Raw genomic sequence first — 22587 nt, 5'->3', positions numbered from 1 at the left:
TGGCGCGAGGCGCACCTCGTCAACAACAACATTCCATAATTTGGGGGCCACCACTGAGATGGCCCTCTGCCTTCTTGCCAGACTCCCAGCTTCCCTCGGAGAAGGAACCCGGAGGCGGGCCTTGGATGTTGAGCGTAGTGTATGGGTGGGTTCATGTTGGGAGGTAGGTATTGTGGTCCCAAGCCATGTAAGGCTTTATAGGTTAAAACCAGCACCTTGAATTGAGCTTGGAAACATACAGGCAGCCAGTGCAAGCAGGCCAGAATCGGTTTTATATGTTTGGACCGTCTGGTCCCTGTTACCAATCTGGCTGCTGCATTTTGCACAAGCTGCAGTTTCCAAACCGTCTTCAAAGGCAGCCCCACGTAGAGTGCATTGCAGTAATCTAACAGAGCATGGACAACTGAAGCCAGGTTATCCGTGTCCAGATAGGGGCATAGCTGGGCCACCAACCAAAGTTGGTAGAAGCACTCCGTGCCACCGGGGCTACCTGAGCCTCAAGTGACAGAGATGGTTCTAGGAGAACCCCCAAGCTAAGAACCTGCTCCTTCAGGGGGAGTGCAATCCCATCCAGGACAGGTTGGACATCCACCATCCAGTCAGAAGAACCACCCACTAGCAGCATCTCAGTCTTGTCTGGATTGAGCCTTAGTTTATTAGCCCTCATCCAGCCCATTGTTGCAGCCAGGCATTTGTTCAGGACATTGACAGCCTCACCTGAAGAAGTTGAAAAGGAGAAGTAGAGCTGCATGTCATCAGCATACTGATGGCAACACACTCCAAAGCTCCAGATGACCGCACCCAATGGTTTCATGTAGATGTTGAATAGCATGGGGGACAGAACTGACCCCTGCAGAACCCCATACTGGAGAGTCCAGGGTGCCGAGCAATGTTCCCCAAGCACCACCTTCTGGAGTCAACCTGCCAAGCAGGAGCAGAACCACCGCCATGCAGTCCCTCCCACTCCCAACTCAGCCAGTCTCCCCAGAAGGATACCATGGTCGATGGTATTGAAAGCTGCTGAGAGATCAAGGAGAATCAACAGAGTCACACTCCCCCTGTCTCTCTCCCGACAGAGGTCATCATACAGGGCGACCAAGGCTGTTTCCGTGCCAAAACCAGGCCTGAAACCCGACTGAAATGGATCCAGATAATCGGTCTCATCCAAGAGTGTCTGGAGCTGGCCTGCCACCACTTGTTCAAGGACCTTGCCCAGGAATGGAACATTTGCCACCAGTCTATAGTTATTAAGATTTTCTGGGTCCAGGGAGGGCCTCTTCAGCAGTGGTCTCACTACTGCCTCTTTCAGGCAGCCAGGGACCACCCCCTCTCGCAGAGAGGCATTAATCACTTCCCTGGCCCAGCCGGCTGTTCCATCCCTGCTAGCTTTCATTAGCCAAGAAGGGCAAGGATCCAGCACAGAAGTGGTTGCATGAACCTGTCCAAGCACCTTGTCAATGTCCTCAAGCTGTACCAACTGAAACTCATCCAAGAAATCGGGACAAGGCTGTGCTCTGGATACCTCCCTTGATTCACCTGCTATAACACTGGAGTCTAAGTCCTGGTGGATGCTAAAGATTTTATCCTGGAAGTGCCTATTAAATTCATTACAGTGGGCCTCAGATGGTTCTACCATGTCCTTGGGGCCAGCGTGTAATAGCCCTCAGACAATTCTGAAGAGCTCCGCTGGGCGGCAGATTAATGATTTGATAGTGGCAGCAAAATATTGTGTTTTTTTGCTGCCCTCACTGCCCCTAAATACAGCTTACCATAGGCACTTATCAGTGTGTAATTGAATCCACCAGGAGTTCGTCTCCATCTGCACTCAAGCTGTCTCCTATATTGTTTCATCGCTCTCAGCTCTGGGGTATACCATGGAGCCGTACGAGCTCTACACAGGAGAGGGCGCTCAGGAGCAATCATGTCAACCACCCGGGTCATTTCTGTATTCCACAGTTCAACCAGGGTTTCGACAGGAGCGCCAGCCCTATAAGCTGGAAAACTCCCCAGAGCCCTTTGGAAACCATCCAGTTTCATTCGTCTCTAGGGGTGGACCAACTTAATAGGCCCCCCACCCTTGCAGAGGGGAAAAGCCACTGTAAGTCTAAACTTCAGCAAGCAGTGATCTGTCCATGACAGAGGGACTGATGTAAGGCCCCCACATCTCCATGTCCAGTTGGAAAAACCAAGTCTAGAGTATGCCCTGCTACGTGTGTTGGGCCAATGGCAAATTGGGACATTCCCATGGTTGTCATGAAGACCGTGAAATCCTGAGCCGCCCCAGATAAGGTGGCCTCGGCATGGATGTTGACATCCCCCAGAACCAACAGCCTGGGGGATCTCAACAGTACACTCAAGATCATCAGCTCAGCTAGGGAGTCTGTTGAGCAGCGGGGTGGGCGGTACACCAACAGAACCCCCAGTCTGTCCCACTGACCCAACACAAGGTGCAAACACTCCAGACCAGTAGTCACATGGACAGGGTGCTTGCAGAGGGAGATGGAGCTTCGACAGACCACAGCAACCCCCCCTCCCCGACCCTCAGGTCTACCCTGATGCTGAACCAGGTACCCTGGCGGACATAGCTGGGAGAGACGGACTCCTCCCTGCTCACCCACCCAGGTCTCAGTTATACATGCCAGATCGGCTGCCTCATCCACAATTAAATCATGAATGAGGGAGATTTTATTATGCACCGATCTGGCATTTAGGAGCAGCATCCGGAGGTCTGAGAGCTGGCTGATAGGGCAACCAACAAACCTGCGGGTGTGGGGAGGACTGGAACAAGGCACAGTCGTTAACTGCCTGGGCTGAGTTCCCCTCACCTGGCAAGTCCTCCTCACAACGCCATATCTCCCTCTACCCATCACTACACTGATTGGGGGCCCCTCAAGTCTCCCCACTTGGCTCTGAGTCCTCTCTCCCAGGCACATGACTCAAGACCCACAAAAAGCCAGGCAATCTGCAAAGCAGGAGCCACCTCAGCCAGCGGCTTATGTATCCCCTCCAGGGAAGGGACAGGTGGACGATATCAGCAACAGCTGGCTGAGTGCCTGGGGGCCTGGTCCTGCAAGGCGTGACACCTGCAGAGCAGAAGTCCAACAGGGAGAGGGCGGTGGTGGTAGCCAAGCAGCAGCAAGCAGGCAGGCAGGCAGACAGCAGCAGCAAATGGCTCTCCTTCCCTGGGCGGTGGTGATCCCCTTCCTTCTGCAGGCACTGGGTCTCTTTTACTGATAATAAAATTGCTGATATCATAATGCCATTATGCAAATCTATGGTGCGGCCCATTTGGAATACTGTGTACAGTTCTGGTCGCCTCACCTTTAAAAGTATATTATAGAGCTAGAAAAGGTTCAGAGAAGTGCAGCCAAAATGAAGAAAGGTTGCAGCATTTGGGGCTTTTTAGTTTAGAGAAAAGATGAGTAAGAGGTGACATGATAGACCTTTATAAAATTCTGCATGGCATGGAGAAAGTGGACAGAAAAGCTTTTCTCGTGCTCTCATGACACTAGAACTCATAGGCATCCAATGAAGCTGAATGTTGGAGGTTCAGGACACTCAAGAGAAAGTACTCTTCACACCGCTCATAGGTAAAGTGTGGAATTTGCTCCCACAAGAGGCAGTGATGGCCACCAACTTGGATGGCTTTAAAAGAGGATTAGACAAATTCATGGAGGATAAGGCAATCAGTGGCTACTAGTCATGATGGCTATGCTCTGCTTCCATCGGTGGAGGCAGTATGCTTCTGAATCCCAGTTGCTGGAAATCGCAGATAGGGAGAGTACTCTTACACTCAGGTCCTGCTTGCAAGCTTCCCATGAGCAACTGGTTGGCCATTTTGGGAACAGGATGATGGACATCCAATGAAGCTGGGCCATTGCCCTGATGCAGCAGGCTCTTGTTCTTATGTAATTCTTATAAGGCTTAAGAAATTTACTTTGATTGAGATATAGGTGTTACACTATTCAGATTTCAGTATTGCTACTGGAGCAAGATGCTTCAAGGGGTAGTTAATTCAGATATTAAATCTCATGCAGACCCAGCAAAAAAACCACACTGGCTGACTTTGGGACATATTTGGACCACAGTGAGATTTCCAATGGAAAGATAGAATCACTTTGTCCCCCAGATACATTTTTTTGGTTTTTTGGTCACCGTAAAGGCCAGGGAAGGAACTGGCAATCCCACCCCATACATACTGTCTGCCTAGTAAATGTCGCAAGACGTCACCCTAAGAGTTGGAAACAACTTGCACTACAAGTGCGGGGACACCTTTACCTTTACTTTTAAGTGTGCTTGACACTACCAAAGCATCTTGAACAAAAACACTTATTCAGAGGAGGTAGCATTTTTCTGAGCAGTATACGTTGGCCCTTCTCCATGCATACTGAGTGAACAACACAATTTCTGGGATGTTTTTGGACCCCAGTGGGTTTTTCCCCAGAAGGAAAACAGCAAGTGGTAACTAGCTGAAATTTGGAGACATTCTAAGGGTGACAGTTTGTGACAATGACATAAAAGGACAAGTGTGTAGGTCTACTCATGTGTAAATTATACAATAAAAGGCAGAAATTGACCCCCAGGGCTTTTAGTTAGGCTGTTTTGGCCCTGAGTGTTTTTTTGTTTCCACAAGGAAAACTGTAAGTGGCAACTAGCTCAAATTTGGGGACATTGTACAGATTAACATTTATGACAGTGTTCTACAAGGACATCCCTGTCTGTAGGTTTAATTATGTATAAATTTCACAATGAAAAGTGTACCTGGGATCAAAAAGTGCCCCACAAGTCTGTGTGAGGGCTAAACCAGGAAAAACAGATATAGAGTCTTGGCTTGGTTCCAAATACCTCCATCTACCACTACTGTCTTATGCATTTATCATGTAATAATAATAATAATAAATTTAATTTTTGTGTCGCCTATCTGGCCGAAGCCACTCTAGGCGACATACAAACTAAAATTCAGTAAATTACAATACAATACAGATAAAATACAATAAAATCAGAACGATCATTAATCACAGCAGCATGAAATCAGTTAGGGCGATCAATAGATAATAAAATATCCCAAAAAAGTTAGCCCTCCCCGGAATTCCTGAAGGCCTGTCCAAAAAGCCAAGTTTTTAATGCCCGGCGAAATATATCCAGGGAAGGGGCATGGCAAAGATCGAACGGGAGGGAGTTCCAGAGAGTGGGGGCCGCCACTGAAAATGCCCTCTCTCTAGTCCCTACCAACCTAGCTGTTTTCGTTGGTGGGACTGAGAGAAGGCCCTGTGTGGCTGATCTGGTTGGGCGGCTTAATTTGTGGTACTGGAGGCGCTCCTTCAGATAAACTGGGCCGAGACCGTATAGGGATTTAAAGGTTAATACCAACACCTTGAATTGGGCCCGGAAAACAACTGGCAGCCAATGTAGGTGAAATAATACTGGCGTGATGTGATCATGGCGGCGGCTGTTTGTAAGCAACCGAGCCGCCGCATTCTGCACCAGTTGTAGTTTCCGGACTGTTTTCAAGGGTAACCCCACGTAGAGCGCATTGCAGTAGTCTAATCGAGAGGTGACCAGGGCGTGTACCACCAGTGGGAGCTGATGAATAGGGAGGTAGGGTTGCAGCCTCCGTATGAGATGTAATTGGTACCAAGCTGCCCGGCTCACTGCCGAAATCTGAGCCTCCATGGACAGCTTGGAATCAAGAACCACCCCGAGGCTGCGGACCTGATCTTTCAGGGGTAAACTCACCCCATTAAACTGTAGGTCAACAGCACCCAACCTCCCCCTGTCACCCACAAGTAGCACCTCGGTCTTATCAGGATTGAGCTTCAGTCTGTTCCTTCCCATCCATCCACTCACGGATTCCAGGCACTTGGACAAGGTCTCCACAGCCATCTCTGGTGAAGATTTAAAGGAGAGATAGAGCTGCGTGTCATCTGCATATTGATGACATCGCAGCCCAAAACTCCTGATGATAGCTCCCAGCGGCTTTACATAGATGTTAAATAGCATGGGAGAGAGGATAGAACCCTGTGGCACTCCGCATGTGAGGGGCCAAGGGTCTGAAACCTCATCTCCCAATGGTACCTGTTGATGCCTGTCAGAGAGAAAGGAACGGAACCACTGCAAAACAGTGCCTCCTATTCCCAATCCTTCCAGGCGAAAAATGTGAAAAATAATGTCTGTACATGTGCCATACAATTGGACCTGCCACAAGTCTTCATCCCTATCATGCTTTTCAGAAGTATCAGAAAGTACTTTCTCTGCTTTTCCAAAATGTGCCTGAAATTTATTTATTTAATTAATTAATTTATATCCTGCCCTTTCTCCTAGCAGGAGCCCAGGGCAGCAAACAAAAGCACCAAAAACACTTTAAAACATCATAAAAACAGGCTTTAAAATGTATTAAAACACCATAGCCATTAAAAACATATTAAAACAAAACATTTTTAAAAACCTTTAAAAACATTTTTAAAGGTTTAAAAATATATTAAAAAGCAATTCCAGCACAGATGCAGACTGGGAGAAGGTCTCTACTTAAAAGGCTTGTTGAAAGAGGAAGGTCTTCTGTAGGCACCAAAAAGATAACAGAGATGGTGCCTGTCAAGAATAGCTAAGTTTGGTCAAGCTAAAATGGCTCAACCAGAGGGAATTCTCGGGGGCTTTGTTGCAGAGACCTCCAGGATACTCTGTGCTGGGGAAACCCAAGTGTTTTAGTGCCAGACAGCTGCAAATTGCTAATTTCAAGGAGATGCAGCTGAGCCTTATCTGTTATCTCACGGAGCGCCTTCAACGCCACCAATTATGCCGCCCGACAAGATCGGCCACACAGGGCCTTCTCTCAATCCCGCCAACAAAAACAGCCAGATTGGCGGGTACAAGAGAGAGGGCATTCTCAGTGGCGGCCCCCACTCTTTGGAACTCCCTCCCACAAGATCTCCGGCATGCCTCTTCCCTAAATGTATTTCGGAAAGCCTTAAAGACCTGGCTTTTTCAGCAGGCCTTCGGGGTATCCGGGGAGGGTTAATCGATATAATTGTAATGCCTCCTACCCAGTTTTAATATTGTTGTTGTAGATCTATTGTTTTTATTGTATTACTGTATTTTATTAATTGTATTTTAATAATTTTGTAAGTCGCCTAGAGTGCCCATTGGCCAGATAGGCGACGAAGAAATTAAATTTATTATTATTATTATTATTATTATTATTATTATTATTATTATTATTATTATCTCTTATCTGCTTCCTGAGATCAAAGTCAGGAGTTTGGGTATTGCAGATCAGGGACCGCTTGGTGTGAACTGTCTAGGCCTCCTTATCTTCAAAGAAGGTGATCACGGAAGGGGCACCTAGGATGGCTAATTGGCCTCCTCCCTGTTGCCAGCTAAACCCCCTAAAATGAAGGGTGATCCCTCAGTTAGTTGTTCCCCCCATTCCATCTATCTCGTTTTGTCTATGGATTTCAGTAAAAGTCTTTGGGAACCAGGCTATCAGACTACGAAGTGAGTATTAGCTAGGATAGCAAAGGTTTGTTATTTTCTTTGTCTGTTTGAATCTCTTGAATCAGTGTTATGTAAATGTATCTCATGCTCAGCCCAGTTGTGGGTAATTGGCTTTAAAGGAAAGTAATGCTGCTCTCTTTTTACATGTATCTTTTCTTTGTAAATAAACTACCTTCTCTGTTCGGTGTGTATTACTTGGAGTTAATGACTCTAAATCCAGTTCTTGACCAGAAGCTACTGACTACTGTTGGTTAATTTAGGTTAATGCTCCAGAACAGAGTTTAACAATTGGTCTGGTCTAGGATTTAAATTAGAGCTCTGAGTTTCCCTTACTCAGAGTGTGGGCTAGTAAAGGGATGGTGGCAGTCTACCTTCTAGGGTTGGCATTAGGTATAAACTAATCCTGGGAAAGTGAGTGTTTGCCTGGGAAGCAGTGGCCCAGGGAATAGGAACTGTTCTCAGAAGCAAAAACCCCCTTGGGGTTGCTGACGTCAAGAGACCCTAAGGGGCAATCTTTGACAGTTCCTGTCTAATATTTCAGGGGAAGGAATTCCAATGGGTTGGTGCCACTACTCTAAAGGTCTGTTTCCTATGTGTGCAGAATGGACCTCCTGATAAGATGGTATCTGCAGGAGGCCCTCACCTGCAGAGCGCAGTGATCGACTGGGTATATGAGGGATAAGACGGTCTTTCAGGTATCCTGGTCCCAAGCTGTATAGGGCTTTGTACACCAAAACTAAAACCTTGAACTTAGCCCGGCAGCTAATAGATAGCCAGTACAATTCTTTCAGTAGCGGAATGACATGTTGGCGATAACCTGCCCCAGTGAGCAGTCTCGCTGCTGCATTTTTCACCAGCTGCAGCTTCCGGACCAACTTCAAGGGTAGCCCCACATAGAATGCATTACAGTAATCCAACCTGGAGATTACCAGTGCATGGACAACAGTGGTCAGGCGATCCCGGTCCAGAAACGGCAGCAGCTGGTTTACCATCTGAAGCTGGTGAAAGGCACTCCTAGCCACAGAGGTCACCTGAACCTCTAGTCTCAAAGATGGATCTAGGAGCACCCCCAGACTATGGACCTGCTCTTTCAGAGGGAGTACGACCCCATCCAAAGCAGGCAACTGACTAATTATCCAAACTCAGGAACCACCAACCCACAGCATCTCGGTCTTGCTAGGATTGAGAGTCAGCTTATTGGCCCTCAACCAGCCCGCCACAGAGTCCAGACACCGGTCTAGGGCTTGCACGGCCTCTCCTGATTCAGATGTTACGGAGAAATAGAGCTAGATATCTGCGTACTGCTGACACCTCATCCCAAAACTCCTGATGACTGCTCCCAAGGGCTTCATATAGATGTTAAACAGCATGGGTGACAAGATGGTACCCTGTGGCACCCCACTGCACAACTGCCAGGGGGCCAAAATGCAATCGTCCAGTGCTATTATAGGAACACGACCCTGGAAAAAGGCTTGGAAGCATTGTAAAACAGTGCCTCCAGTACCCATCTCACCAAATTGCCTCAGAAGGATACCATGGTCAATGGTATGAAAAGCCGCCGAGAGATCAAGTAAGAATAACAGGGTCACACTCCCCCGTCCTTCTCCCGAAAAAGGTCATCCATCAGGATGACCAAGGCTGATTCAGTCCCATAACCAGGCATGAACCCAGACTGGAATGGGTCAAGATAATCTGTTTCATCCAAGAGTAATTGCAATTGCTGTGCCACAATCCTCTCAATCACCTGAGCAAAGTATATTTTAATTTTTAAAGTATTTGATTTATTATGGACAGCATGTGGATTTTGTTGTGACTCACGGCTAACACGGATATACTGAACTGAGTAAATCATTGGGCTACATTTATATGTGTTTGCCAAGTCTGGCAGAGGCTTATTACTGATAGCTGAATGTACCTTATTTATATTCTTCCATGAACCTAAATTTTGCACCAATAGAAAGAAGAAAGGTGGATGGTGAATACACAAGGGTTGTTTTTAATTATTTAGTATCTCAAACCTTTAACCAATAGGGCAGCAAGTAATAATAAAAACCCAACAACACCAACATCTGAAAATGTAGAATAATTAATTACCTAATAATAATAAAACATCTCAACAGTCAATGGCAATGCACCCACATATATACCTGACGCCAGTCATGCCTGCCTAACAGAATTCATCATAGCTTCAGTGAGCCTTATTTTTTAAACTAGCATAGCTGTTGTAGACCTACATGGGAACTGATTCAGGTCTGGTGTATTAGGCTTGGGAGAGTTATACTGGCTTAAAGGGTGCCTGGCCATGCTGCATACTGATCACCTTGTTTCAGAATGCCCCCCCCCCATCAATGCATACTTCTAGCAGTATTTTGTATTTTCCTTACAGGTAGTGGCAAATTAATATTACAAGAAGCTCAGGTAGACATTATTCCACTGAGAGTGTGCAATAGATATGATTGGTATGGAGGAATAATAACAAAGAATATGGTTTGTGCTGGCTCTGCAAGTGGACGTGTTGACAGCTGCCAGGTAAAATGAAGAAAATATAATTAGCTGTCAAAAGATTCTGTCATGCAGTTACTTAACTAAACTGTGATAGCTAGCAATATGTTGGAAGTAGTTAGTAAATGTAGGGGAAATTAATTAGTTTGATTTTCAAGCATCTTACCAAAATATCCTGTCATGCAGTTACTTGTCCAAACTGTTACTTAGCATATGTCAAAAACAGCACCAAAGTAGTTAATACATTTGGGGGGAAATTAGTTGATACCGCCATATGAGAAAATGGGGCATTAGAAAGATCACAATAAATTTCAAGCAATGGCATAACTTCATATTTTAAATCATCCTGATCGATTATTTCTAAAAGCGCTTAATATGCCAGAAGCACTGTACAAAAATAGAACATGTGAGTTCCTGACTGCAAGTTCACAACTGGAGAAAAAATAAAGACAAAAGGAAAGGAGAATTGTAGAAAAAGGAACATTTTCTAATACAGATTTGGAGGATTATATACATAATTTCAGTTTAAAATACGTCACGTGTTTTAATACTGCTACTACTATTATTAATAATGATAATAATAATGTGTATGTATTAATTTCATTTATGAATTGCTTCCTATGAAACATCCTGAAATAACAATAAAAACATATGTCAAAAAAAATTCAGATCTAATACAGATACAGACTGGAATTAAAAACCTTCACTTAAAAGGTTTGTTGAAAAAGGAAGGTCTTCAATATGTGCAGAAGAGACACTAGAGACAGTGCATTTCTGCTATGTAATGGGAGAGTTCCAAAAGGTAGGTTCCTACAGCATGGATCTCCTGATGAGATGGTAACTACAGGAGGCCCTCTCCTGCAGAACACAGTGATTGGTTGGTTATTTAAGGGATGAGATCCTGGGATTCTTGTCTCAAGCTGCATAGGGCTTTCACAGAATAGTAGAGTTGGAAAGGTCCTGTAAGGTCATCAAGTCCAACCCCCTGCTCAGTGCAGGAATCTAACTTAAAGCATATCTGAGGGGTGGCTGTGCAGCTACCTCTTGAATGTCTCCAGTCTTGGAGAGCCCGCTACCTCTCTAGATAATTGATTTCATTGTCGTACCACTCTAACAGGGAGTTTTTAGAATCATAGAATACAGGCATACCCCACTTAACATCACTTCACTTAACGTCGCCTTGCTATAACGTACATGCTCCATACGTCCCCATACCCAGCTTAACGTTCTCGCGCTTCGCAATAACGTACACTTTATTGGCATGACGCCGCTGCCATCTAGTGGTGATTGAGTGCAGTACAAGTGAAGACAATTGCTTCTCTTAAAGTTTATTTTCACTTAAAGTATACTCTCTCGTCCCATTGCGAACGTTAAAGCAGGGTATGCCTGTAGTAGAGTTGGAAGGGGCCTATAAGTCCATCAAGTCCAACCCCCTGCTCAATGCAGGAATCCAAATCAAAGCATTCCCGATAGATGGCTGTCCAGCTGCCTCTTGAATGCCTCCAGTGTTGGAGAGCCCACTACCTCTCTAGGTAATTGGTTCCATTGTCGTATGGCTCTAACAGTTAGGTTTTCCTGATGTCCAGTTGAAATCTGGCTTCCTGCAACTTGAGCCCATTATTCCATGTCCTGCACTCTGGGACGATCGAGAAGAGATCCCAGCCCTCCTCTATGTGACAAACTTTCATGTACTTGAAGAATGCTATCATATCTCCCCTCAATCTTCTCCAGGCTAAACATGCCCAGTTCTTTCAGTCTCTCCTCATAGGGCTTTGTTTCCAGTCCCCTAATCATCCTTGTTGCCCTCCTCTGAACCTGTTCGAGTTTGTCTGCATCCTTCTTGAAGTGCGGAGACCAGAACTGGACGCAGTATTGAAGATGAGGCCTAACCAGTGCTGAATAGAGGGGAACTAGTACTTCACGCGATTTAGAAACTATACTTCTGTTAATGCAGCCTAATATAGCATTTGCCTTTTGTGCAGCCACATCACACTGTTGGCTCATATTCAGCTTGTGATCAACGACAATTCCAAGATCTCACATGTCATATTGTGGAGCCAAGTATCCCCCATCTTATAACTGTGCATTTGGTTTCTTTTTCCTAAGTGTAGAACTTTGCATTTATCCCTGTTGAATTTCATTCTGTTGTTTTCAGCCCAATGCTCCAGCCTATCAAGGTCCCTTTGAATTTTCTTTCTGTCTTCCACGGTATTAGCTATGGCCCCCAATTTTGTATCATGTGCAAATTTGATAATCATGCCCTGTACCTCCTCATCCAAGTCATTAATAAAATTGTTGAGGAGCACTGGGCCCAGGACTGAGCCCTGTGGTACCCCACTCATTACTTCTGCCCAGTTTGAGAAGGAACCATTGATAAGCACTCTTTGAGTACTATTCTGGAGCCAATTGTGGATCCACCTGATAGTTGTTCCATCCAGCCCACATTTAGCTAGCTTGCTAATCAGAATATCATGGGGCACTTTGTCAAAAGCTTTGCTGAAGTTGAGATATATTATGTCCACAGCATTCCCACAGTCTACAAGGGAGGTTACCCAGTCAAAAAATGAGATAACATTAGTTTGGCAGGATTTGTTCTTCATAAATCCATGTTGGCTCCTAGTAATCACTGCATTGCTTTCAAGATGCTTAGAACTTTGCACTTATCCCTGTTAAAGTTCATTCTGTTTTCAGCCCAATGCTCCAGCCTATCAAGGTCCCTTTGAATTTTATTTGTCTTCCAGGGTGTTAGCTGTCCCTCCCAATTTTGTATCATCTGCAAATTAAATAAGCATTCCCTGCACCTCTTCATCCAAGTCATTAATAAAAATGTTCAAGAGCACTAGTTTCCGGACTGAGCCTTGCAGTACCCCACTTGTTACCTCCCTCCAGTTTGAGAAGGAATCATTGATAAGCACTCTCTGAGTATGATTCTGTAAAAAACTGTGGATCCACCTGATAGTTGTTCCATCCAGCCCACTTTTAGCTAGCTTGCCAATCAGAATATCATGGGGCACTTTGTCAAAAGCTTTGCTGGAGTTGAAATACATTATGTCCACAGCATTCCCACAGTATATGAGGGAGGTTACCCAATCAAAATTGAAATAGATTAGTCTGGCAGGATTTGTTCTTGACAAATCCATGTTGGCTTCTAGTAATCACTGCATTGTTTTTAAGGTGCTTACAGGTTGACCGCTTTATAATCCGCTCCAAAAAATTTCCAGGGATTCATGTTCCTCCTTTTTGCCCTTTTTGCAGATAGGGACAACATTAGCCCTCCTCCATCATCCAGCACTTCACCAGTTCTCCATGATTTTGCAAAGATAATAGCAGTTCTGAGAGTTCTTCAGCTAGTCCCTTCAATACTCTAGGATGTGGTTTATTGGGCCCTGCCGATCTGAAGTCGTGCAAAGTGATTAGGTATTCCCTGACCGTTTGTCTATCAGTCTCAAGCTCCAATCCTGCCCCTTCTACTTCATGTTTCCCAGGAGAGTCATAGACCCTTTTTTGGAAGAAGACTGAGCCAAAGTAGGAATTGAGCACTTCTGCCTTTTCTTTGTCATCTGTTATTTTTGCCATCCTCATTGAGTAGCTGTGCCACCATTTCTTTTCTTTGTCTTTTACTATAGACGTACCTGAAGAAAGCTTTTTTGTTGCTTTTAGCATCCCTCGCTAGCCTCAGCTCATTCTCAGCTTTAGCCTTCCTGACACCATCCCTGCAATTCCGTGATACCTGCCTGTACTCTTCCTTTGTGGCCTGGCCTTTCCACTTCCTGTATGTGTCCTTTTTTGTTTCCAGGTAATCTCTTAAGTGTTTTGTGAAGCCACATTGGCTTCTTCTGCTGTCTTCTCCCTTTTTTCCTTGACGGAATTGTTTGCCATTGTGCCTTTTTCCTTGATGGAATTGTTTGCCATTGTGCCTTTAGAATTTTCTTTTTTAGAAACCCTCATCCATCTTGGACTCCTTTTCTCATTAGGGTCGCTTGCCATGGAACCTTACTTATAATTGTTCAGTGGTTATTGTAATTGGCTTTCCTGACATCCAGGGTATGCATACTCTCAGCTTTAAAATCAAGTAGCCCAGTAGTTAATTGGCAGCCAGTGCAATTGTTTCAGCAGCAGCATAAGATGATGATGATATTCTGCCCCAGTGAGGATGCAACACAGCATTTTGCACTAGCTGCACCTTCTAGGCCAACCTCGGGGCAGCACCACACAGAACACATCTGATAATCTGGAGGTTACCGGCTCATGGGTGACACTGTTCAGGCTATTCCAATCCAGAAACAGCCATAGCTACCTTGCTAGCTGAAGCTGGTAAAAAGCACACTTAGCCACTGAAGTCACCTTGGCCTTTAGTGACAGAAATGGATCCAGAAACACCCTCAGACTAGGAACCTGCTTCTTGAAGGGAAGTACGTCCAAAGCAGGCAACTGACCAATTATCTGGACATGGGATAATTCAGGAGTGGTCAAATCACTGCCTCTTTCAAACTGGCTGGGACCACCCCCTCCTGAAAGTAAGTCTTGACCACATCCTGGACCCATGTAGTCATATCCCCTTGGCATGCTTTTAATAAGCTAATGGGGGTGGAGGCAAGGCAACACAAGGTCAGATGTAACTCAGGTCACATTGATTGAAACTGATCCCACAATGTCACAGGAGACGTTGCACTGGAGACTGCTATAAATGTGTGTCAAGATTGGTATGAAGGCGAGCGACTTCACTTTCAAATTGCTTTACAAATCAGTCATAATGAGCTTCCAAAGGGCATACATATTAACAGGCCCCAAACAATGCAGAAGAGCTCCGCTAGATGACTACTTGACCATGTGATGGAGGCAGAGAAGTGAATCTCTTTCACTGCTCTCGCCACCATGTAGGAGGCATGATGATGTGCTCTCATTCATGTTAGGTCAACTTCACAATGCTTATTTTGCCATTTGTATTCTACCAGTTGTCCTGCCTATTTCATCACCCTTAGTTTCCTATTATACCAAGATGTAGAATGGGCTCCACTGTGCTGGAGAGGGCATTCAAGGCAATTATATAAAGAGCCTAATACATCTCACTGTTCCACAGTGACAAAGGCTTCAACAGGGTCACCTGCTCTGTCCACTGGGGAAAGCGTTCAGGAATCCATTGGATTTGATTAGGATCCGGCGTGGGCAATCTGCAAGTGGGGGATGGGGGAATTGGAACCGTAAATCTAAAGGTCATCAGGAAATGGCCAGACCATGCAACAACCCCCACTATTTCCTGAGCATTCCTTCCTCCATCTGGAGCCAAGACCAAATCGAAGGTTATCCCTGCCCAGTGTGTTATACCAGTGACAATTTCAAACAGCCCCATGATCATCATGGAGTCCATGAAGTCTCAAGTCGGAATACTAGAGGCAGTCTCAGCATGGCTGTTAAAATTACCCAGAAGTACTGTTCTGGGTTCCTCCAACACCACACCCGTGACTGCTTCTTCCAGCTCAATCAGAGAAGCTGCTAGGTATAAGGATGGACAGTACACCAGTAGCAGCCATAATTGACTGACTCCTTGACCTGACTTCAGGTATAGGCTCTCACAACCAGCTCCAAGACCAGAGGGCTTTCCTGATCATGGATGGAAGTCCTGTGGACCACAGCAACTCCCCCCCTTCTTTGCAGCCTGTGCTGATGCTGCACTGAGTAGGTGGGCATAGTTGGGTCAGATAATCTTCTACCAGTTCACCCACGTAGGCCTCACTAATACACACCAGATCATCCTTATCCATGATCAAATCATGGATGACTAAGGTCTTATTATGTACTGATCTGGCATTAACAACAGTATGCACCAGCTGATGGGCACAGCACATGAGCAGCCAGGTATCTGACCATGGGAGGGAGGGGAGCAAGGATCAATGCATAAATAGCCTCACCCTCACCTTCCATTATGACTTATTACCTACCCATGGTAGTTTCTACACCTACCCATGAACTGAAATTAAGGCAGCATCACCTGTGTTCCTTTCCCCCATACAGCTTCCCCAAACACATGATGTCAACAACAAAACAATACAACTGCACAAATTACACAAATACCCTACTAACATGCTTTAATAAAACCAACTAGTCAAATATTACAGCTGATATATGACAAATTAGGAACAAGTAGTTTTATTAAAACACATGGCCCACCCAATCCCTGCCACACCAGAGAACATCTGCTCACACCCAGGAAGGATCAGCCTTCTGTCATGCTGAGGGTATCTTGCAACTTCCTCCTGTCACACAGAATCGTAGAGTTCGAAGGAGCCTACAAGGCCATCAAGTCCAATCCCTTGCTCAATGCAGGAATCCAACTTAAACCATGTCTAGCAGGTGGCTGTCCAGCTGCCTCTTGAATGCAGGGAAACACATATGTCCTTATCCCCTCATAACACTCCACCATCCAGCCTCCTGTTGGTTAAAATCAAATAAAAGGTTAGCACTCTCAGGACTGCAGGAGGGAGAACCCCCTTTGGTGTCACCCTTTCAGTGGTGATCCTGCCGGCAGCAAGCCCACTGCCCAAGGGGTGCTGGGCTTTTATGCCTCCTGACTTAGCCAGGCAAGATGTCTTGTCCAAGGACAGCCTCTCCCTGATCACTTGGTCAGGAAGAAGGCAGGATCCCAGTTCCTATAGCACTTAGAGGGCCTCAGCTGCCTTCCATCCAACATTGGCGCAGCAGTTTTTATCAATAACTTTAGGGTTATTGGTGAAAAGAGCTTTAAAAAACACAGGAGCCTTACAAAAAAGAGGATGACTATTTCCTTCCATTCAGAACATTTAGGACTGCTTTGCGTCCACCCAAAACAGACAACTTGGAAGCAGGATGAAGATTTTTCTTCAACATCTGTATTAATGTCTTATTCTGATACTTAATATTAGATGGGTCATTGTGCCCTTTTCAGCCTTTCGTTTCCTTTTTTAGGGCCAGCTTATTAGGTATTTATTTAGTGTTACATTTATATCTCATCTTTCCTCCAAGGAGCTCAAGGTGGTGTACATGATTCTCCCGCTCCCTATTTTCACCTCAAAACAACCCTGTGAGGTTGGTTAGGCTGAAAAACAGTGACTACAAGTGAACCAGCAAGCTTCATGAATGATTGGGAATTTCAGCTCTGGTCTCCCAGGTCTTCGTCCAACACTTTAACTGCTACACCACGCTGACTTATTGAACTTGTTGCTGGAATCCCCAAAACATCCATGATCAAATTGTGTCAGCAACCTACTTTTAAGTCGCTGTAATCAAACCAAAGCAAGGTAAATACCTGATTCAAACTTTCCAGATGTATCCATATTAACTAGAAAACAGTATTTTTAAAAAAAATTCTTTTGATGTGAGAGGCATAGCTTGGATTGATTGCACAAAACTTCAGAAAACCGTATTTTTTCAATGTTCCAGGGAGACAGCGGTGGACCTTTGATGTGTTATTTTCCAAATATCACCAAGTACTATCTGGTAGGAATCACCAGTTTTGGGTATGGTTGCGGCAGACCAAAATCTCCAGGAATCTATGTCCGTACAGTTAACTACAGAAGCTGGATAGATTCACATCTGCTTGACAAAGCCACCACTGCGAGTATTCAGTGGTTCCTGATCTTTTTGACCGTTGAGTGGGCAGTCTTATAATTTTCAGAATTAAACCAATAGTATAATATATATATTTATATGCTAGGTTGTAAACGATTATAAGAGATGCCAAATGTTATACTTTACATCACAATTTTAAATAAAAAAATATTTTATAGTTGTATATAGGTATCATGTTTGAAACTACAATGTAATACTTCTTCACTCTTTCACTCTCAACTGATTGTGTTTTAGCGAATAAAGTATGAGCAACTATAAATATGAGTCCATTTCTCAAGCATCAGTCCTGCAAGCAAAATTCATTGTCTTGGATTCTCATATATACTCACAGTGTTTTGAAGAATTGAGAGCCTCCACTATTATAAAGCTTGATCTTAATCATTGCTCCCTCCACTGCTGATTTGCCTATTGCAAAGAAATCACACCGTGTTTCTTCTAAGCACCTTTGTTTTTTATTTATTTATTTTAAAACCCACATCTGTCATAGGCTACAATCCCGAATGCACTTACTAGGGAAAAGGCTTCTCTAAAGATGGGTGGCTGACTTCTGAGTACGTGCGTAGGAACTTGCACTGACAAAGTGTGGTCAGCCAGTATTTTTAAGCCTGGACACATGCCAACACTATATCACTTTAACAATAATGAACACACCAGTACGTCCCATAGACTGAATGAGGCAGCTTGAAACTGTATTTTGGATTCCTTATTACTGAGAACAAGAGGGGAGCAGCCACCTATTTGTTTAAAAAATATACATAAACCATTAAGTTAAGCAGCTGTGTGAATATTGTTTATGTGCAGGATCCAGTATAGGCATAATTACAATTATAACATGGAAAATATTATGAATGTTAAATATTTTAAAAAATAGTTATGATCATATAATAATCTGATGATACACACATCTCTTCCTATTCTCACGATACTGCTTCACATCAACAAAATATCAATTAATTTACAGTGTTCTGTTCCAAGTTTATTTTTTAAAAGTATATCATAGTCAATCATAAAGCTTCCCTCTGTACTTACTTAGAAATAATAAAAAATAATATTTTAGTACCCTGGCAGCATCAGTTATTTTGTCAGTTGCTAGTGTTTTACACTGGAACAACATTCTGTCCGTTAGCTGTGAAATAAACGTTTGTTTTATCAAGTTATTGTGCTGTTCCTTGAACCCTGGAGTCTTCTTCCCAAGCCTATTCCCGTGCCCAAAGCATGAGAGGTGAAGAAGGAAACAGAACAGGAAGAGAGTCTGTAGGATGGTGCAACAGAGGCAGGGAAAAGAAATGGGCAGGTACAACCTCTCCCCAGGGGGCCCTAACATAACTCAAAAGAGGTTGTGCCTGCCCATCCTCCCTGCCTCCATTCTGCTCACTTGCAGATTCTCCCCGTCCTGTCTCCTTGTTTATCTCCATTGTAGACCCTGCCCTGTCCAAGGAATGCAAGATGGCTAATAAGTGATCCATTAGTATTATGACAAATGAAATGGGTGGGGAGGGCTGAGTACGGCACATGCCAGAAATGGAAATTCTTTACTTACCATGAATTTCTGTTCAAGAGAGGAGGTGGCTCAGGTGCCAGGTAGGGACCCTGTGGGCTGGGGGGGCTGGCTAAGGAGGTAGCTCTGGAGAACTGTTTGATATGGGGGTGTCCCCTGAGTGAGGGGGCTGGCCCTGCTATGGAAATATGTAGAGTAACTCAGCGTCTGAGCTTGGAGTGTGTCAGTGTGTATTTACCTAAGAAGCCGACTTTTACCCTGCATTTAAATTATGGAGACTCAAGACTTAGTAAAATAAGAAAAAGCTACTTTATTTATAGAAATACATAGTAGATAGAAAAGGCATACCTAGTACTAACTAACTAATTAAGTTGGAGGCGCAATGCCCAGACTTGGGTATTGCCCTCATGGCTCCGGAGAGAGAGCAAAGACAGATGTTCTCCTCTGTCCTCAGGCAGTGGGAAAAAAAAGATGAAGGAGGGGCAGATAAGCTTCCCTGAGCATATGTCTACAACAGAAGGAAGTTAGGTAGAGAAGAGCACAGGAGTTGCTCTTGCCCCAACAGGATGCTGTCTCCACAGGGTATTGGGCCTCAACCCCATCTCTTGTTCCTCCTGGAGAAAGTCTAGCATTCTCTGGGGTGGTTTCTCCCAGTACTCTTCCTGTGAGAGAGCTCCTCAAGTCTTGAGGAGAGAGATGACCTGGATCAAGACCGACTGAGCTGGCTCCTGGTTGGACTGGCTGGGTCTGAATCCTCTCCTGCTTCCCCTACCAGGCTGAGCCTGGACTGGGTAGACATATGACCAATCCCTGTGAGGTCCCTGGATGAGATGGCCTGGTTTTCCTAGGAGTTCTAATGTGGGGGAAGAACCCCTTTAGCTTCTACGAGACTGGGACCTTGACCTGCTGTGTCTGGAGCGGCGCTTGTAGGGTGAACAAGACCAGTGATGATGCCTGGAGTAGGATCCAGTGCGGCTGTGAGAACAGGAGCGTTTCCTGCTCTGCTCCCCGGTGCTGAGCTGGTGGTCAATAGTGGTTTGAAGGTAGCCAATCAGGGCTGCCTAGTTTTCCTCCCCAGCAAAAGGCAAGGATGGAGGTTGTTTGAAGGCCATCTCTTGGTATTGGGGGGGGCAAGAAGGAAAGCTTGTGAGATCCAACCTTCCCCATCTCCATCCAGGGACATATGTGAATATGCTGAGGGATTTATCTGATGATGCTTCAGTGAGGAGAGGCAGCTGAGGAAACCTGAAAGTTTATGCGGCCCTGCTGCCTGTGAATGATTGAGAGCAGTGAGCTTGGCTGGCTCCCTGGCCCTTTCAGAGCCTCCCATCTGCATGAAAAGAACCAGAGGTTGTAGAATGCAGGCAAGCTGAGGCTTCTCTTCCTCTTCTCTGTTAAGAGGCTTTGTTCTTTGTTCTACTCCAGAATAAGGCAGGAGCTGCTGTGGACTCTGCCTAGCAACCACAAGGCAGGAAGCTGATTAGGGATCTTGGGGGAGGTGTGCCTCCCTCTAGAAGAATCCATTAGTCCTGACTAAGCCCCAGAGGTGGGGCCTCACCCAAGCTAACTGGCCTCCTCCCCCTCAGAGAGAACTAGTAGGACATGCTCAGCTTTGGAGCCCTTTCTTTCCCTGCTCTTGCGATCACACCTCACTCCATTCAAGAGAAAAAACGTGGAGGGAGAACTGGCCACCATTTATGTTCTGCAGATGATGCAGCAGAGTTTACACTCCTCAGCTGTTCCCACACTGGTGCTGCTTCTACTGCTTAGTGAAGCTCCACCCAAAGTCTTGTCCTCTGTGGTCCCTTTAGATGGTGAGTAGGGATGGGTGAGAAATTTGATTTAGTTTGCACTTCAAGCAGAATCTGTCAAATTCACACTTTCTGAAACAATATGAGAACCGAAACACAGCCATCTTTCAAAATTCACACATTCAAATTTTGTAATGCAGTTTGCCAACCAACCAATATTTACAAAAATGCATACATTAGGTGAAAATATGCATAAAAATGAATATATGAGTGAAAATCATACAAAAATGCATTATATAACAATACATTGCTTGCCAAAAATGTGTATATTAGTCAAAACTTCCTACAAAAATGTGTTTGTTAGGAGAAATTTGTACTAAATGCTGGGAAATTTTCATGAGGATTTTTTTAAAAAAAGTCACACGTTGTTACAGAAATGTGGAGAACTGAATTTAAGATTGGAAAAATGAGAAAATGAGAGAACCAGTAATGGTAGATCTTTCCATCCCTACTGGTGAGCCCAACCTCCTGTTGTCATCTGTGGTGTGCTGGATGATCCAAAGGTTGTCAAAGGAGCTTGGGCTGGGCAGGTTCCCTCATGTATTTATCAGATTTATATCCCACCATTCCTCCCAGTAGGAGCCAGCATGGTGCCAAGGCCAGGGAATGAAGTTCCCAGGGTGGGTGGTAATACTCCTTCAAACTACTATTCCCTGAAGCCTGGTTCACATTTTGGACATGAAACGTGTAAGCCACAGCCCCACCAAAAAAAGTCGACCCTATGCAGGAGGGTAGCAAATACATGGGGGAGGGGCTGAGTGGTGGGAACCTCTCTAGGTTTCTTCCCTCCTCAGTGGAACCGGATTCCCACCCACTGTTTTGCCCGGAGGTTGAGAGTATGTGGTTCTGTTGTGTAAGTCCACTTAGGCAGAGTTACAGGGAATCCTCTTTCCCTTCCCTCTCTGGACAAACAGTGCGGACCATAGGTACCTGGTGGGGTTTAATGGAAAGATCCTGGGGCTCAGGCCTGACTTCAAATACCCATATTTACACAGACACGTGTTTTGAATGGGAAAGTAAACTGTACATTCAACATTGTCATGGGTGGGCATTTGTCTTTGCCACCTTTCAGACTGACATCATCCCTCAGAGAAGCATCTCAGGATCGCTTCAGCGGCACTCATCTTGAGGTGCTGTTTCAATGGCGCCTCCGAATGAAGACTGCTTACACTGCCACTGCGATTTGAGCAAAGGCAATTGCCAGATACAGATAATCTAAAAGAATGTGATCATAACATCACTTACAGTGCCTTGCAAAAGGAAGACCCCTGACCAATGCTGTCATATTAATGAATTACAAATGGTACATTGTAATTTTGTTCCGTATATTTTATTTTGAAACACTTAAACTCAAAATCAATTATTGTAAGGTGACATTGGTTTTATGTTGTGAAATGTTTGTAAGAAACATAAAAAACAAACATGTTGCTTGCATAAGTATTTAACCCTCACATTAATATTTGGTAGAGCCACCTTTCGCTGCAATAACAGCTTTAAGTCTTTTGGGGTAGGTATGTACCAGCTTTGCATACAGTGTTGGAAGGATTTTGGCCCATTCTTCTTGGCAGATTTGCTCCAGGTTATTCAGGTTAGCTGGACCTAGCTTGTAGACTGCAATTTTCAAAGAGCGCCATAGATTCTCAATGGGACTGAAATCACGACTTTGACTGGGCCACTGTA

At 44.8% G+C, this 22587-nt stretch overlaps 1 protein-coding gene across 2 annotated transcripts in view; it reads left to right on the top strand.

Annotated features, from left to right (window-relative positions):
• The window catches only part of LOC133379627 (transmembrane protease serine 12-like), a 34062-nt gene extending 16343 nt beyond the window's left edge, over positions 1 to 17719 (top strand). Inside the window, exons 2-3 of one of the 2 annotated variants that reach the window (XR_009761227.1) lie at positions 16993 to 17267; positions 17410 to 17719. Coding sequence is in view for 1 of the 2 variants with exons in the window: in XM_061615275.1 (XP_061471259.1) it covers positions 9878 to 10020; positions 17410 to 17637 (371 nt within the window). In the remaining variant the exon portion in view is untranslated. Of the gene's footprint in view, positions 1 to 9877; positions 10021 to 16992; positions 17268 to 17409 lie in introns of both variants that reach the window. The other variant, XM_061615275.1, reaches the window with a different exon arrangement.
• The last annotated feature ends 4868 nt before the right edge of the window (positions 17720 to 22587 follow it).

This window comes from Rhineura floridana, chromosome 3, assembly GCF_030035675.1.
Source record: "Rhineura floridana isolate rRhiFlo1 chromosome 3, rRhiFlo1.hap2, whole genome shotgun sequence".
NCBI classification, from domain to species: Eukaryota; Metazoa; Chordata; class Lepidosauria; order Squamata; family Rhineuridae; genus Rhineura; species Rhineura floridana.
Note: the sequence above shows the minus strand (reverse complement) of the source record. Positions and strands in the feature narration are given on the sequence as shown.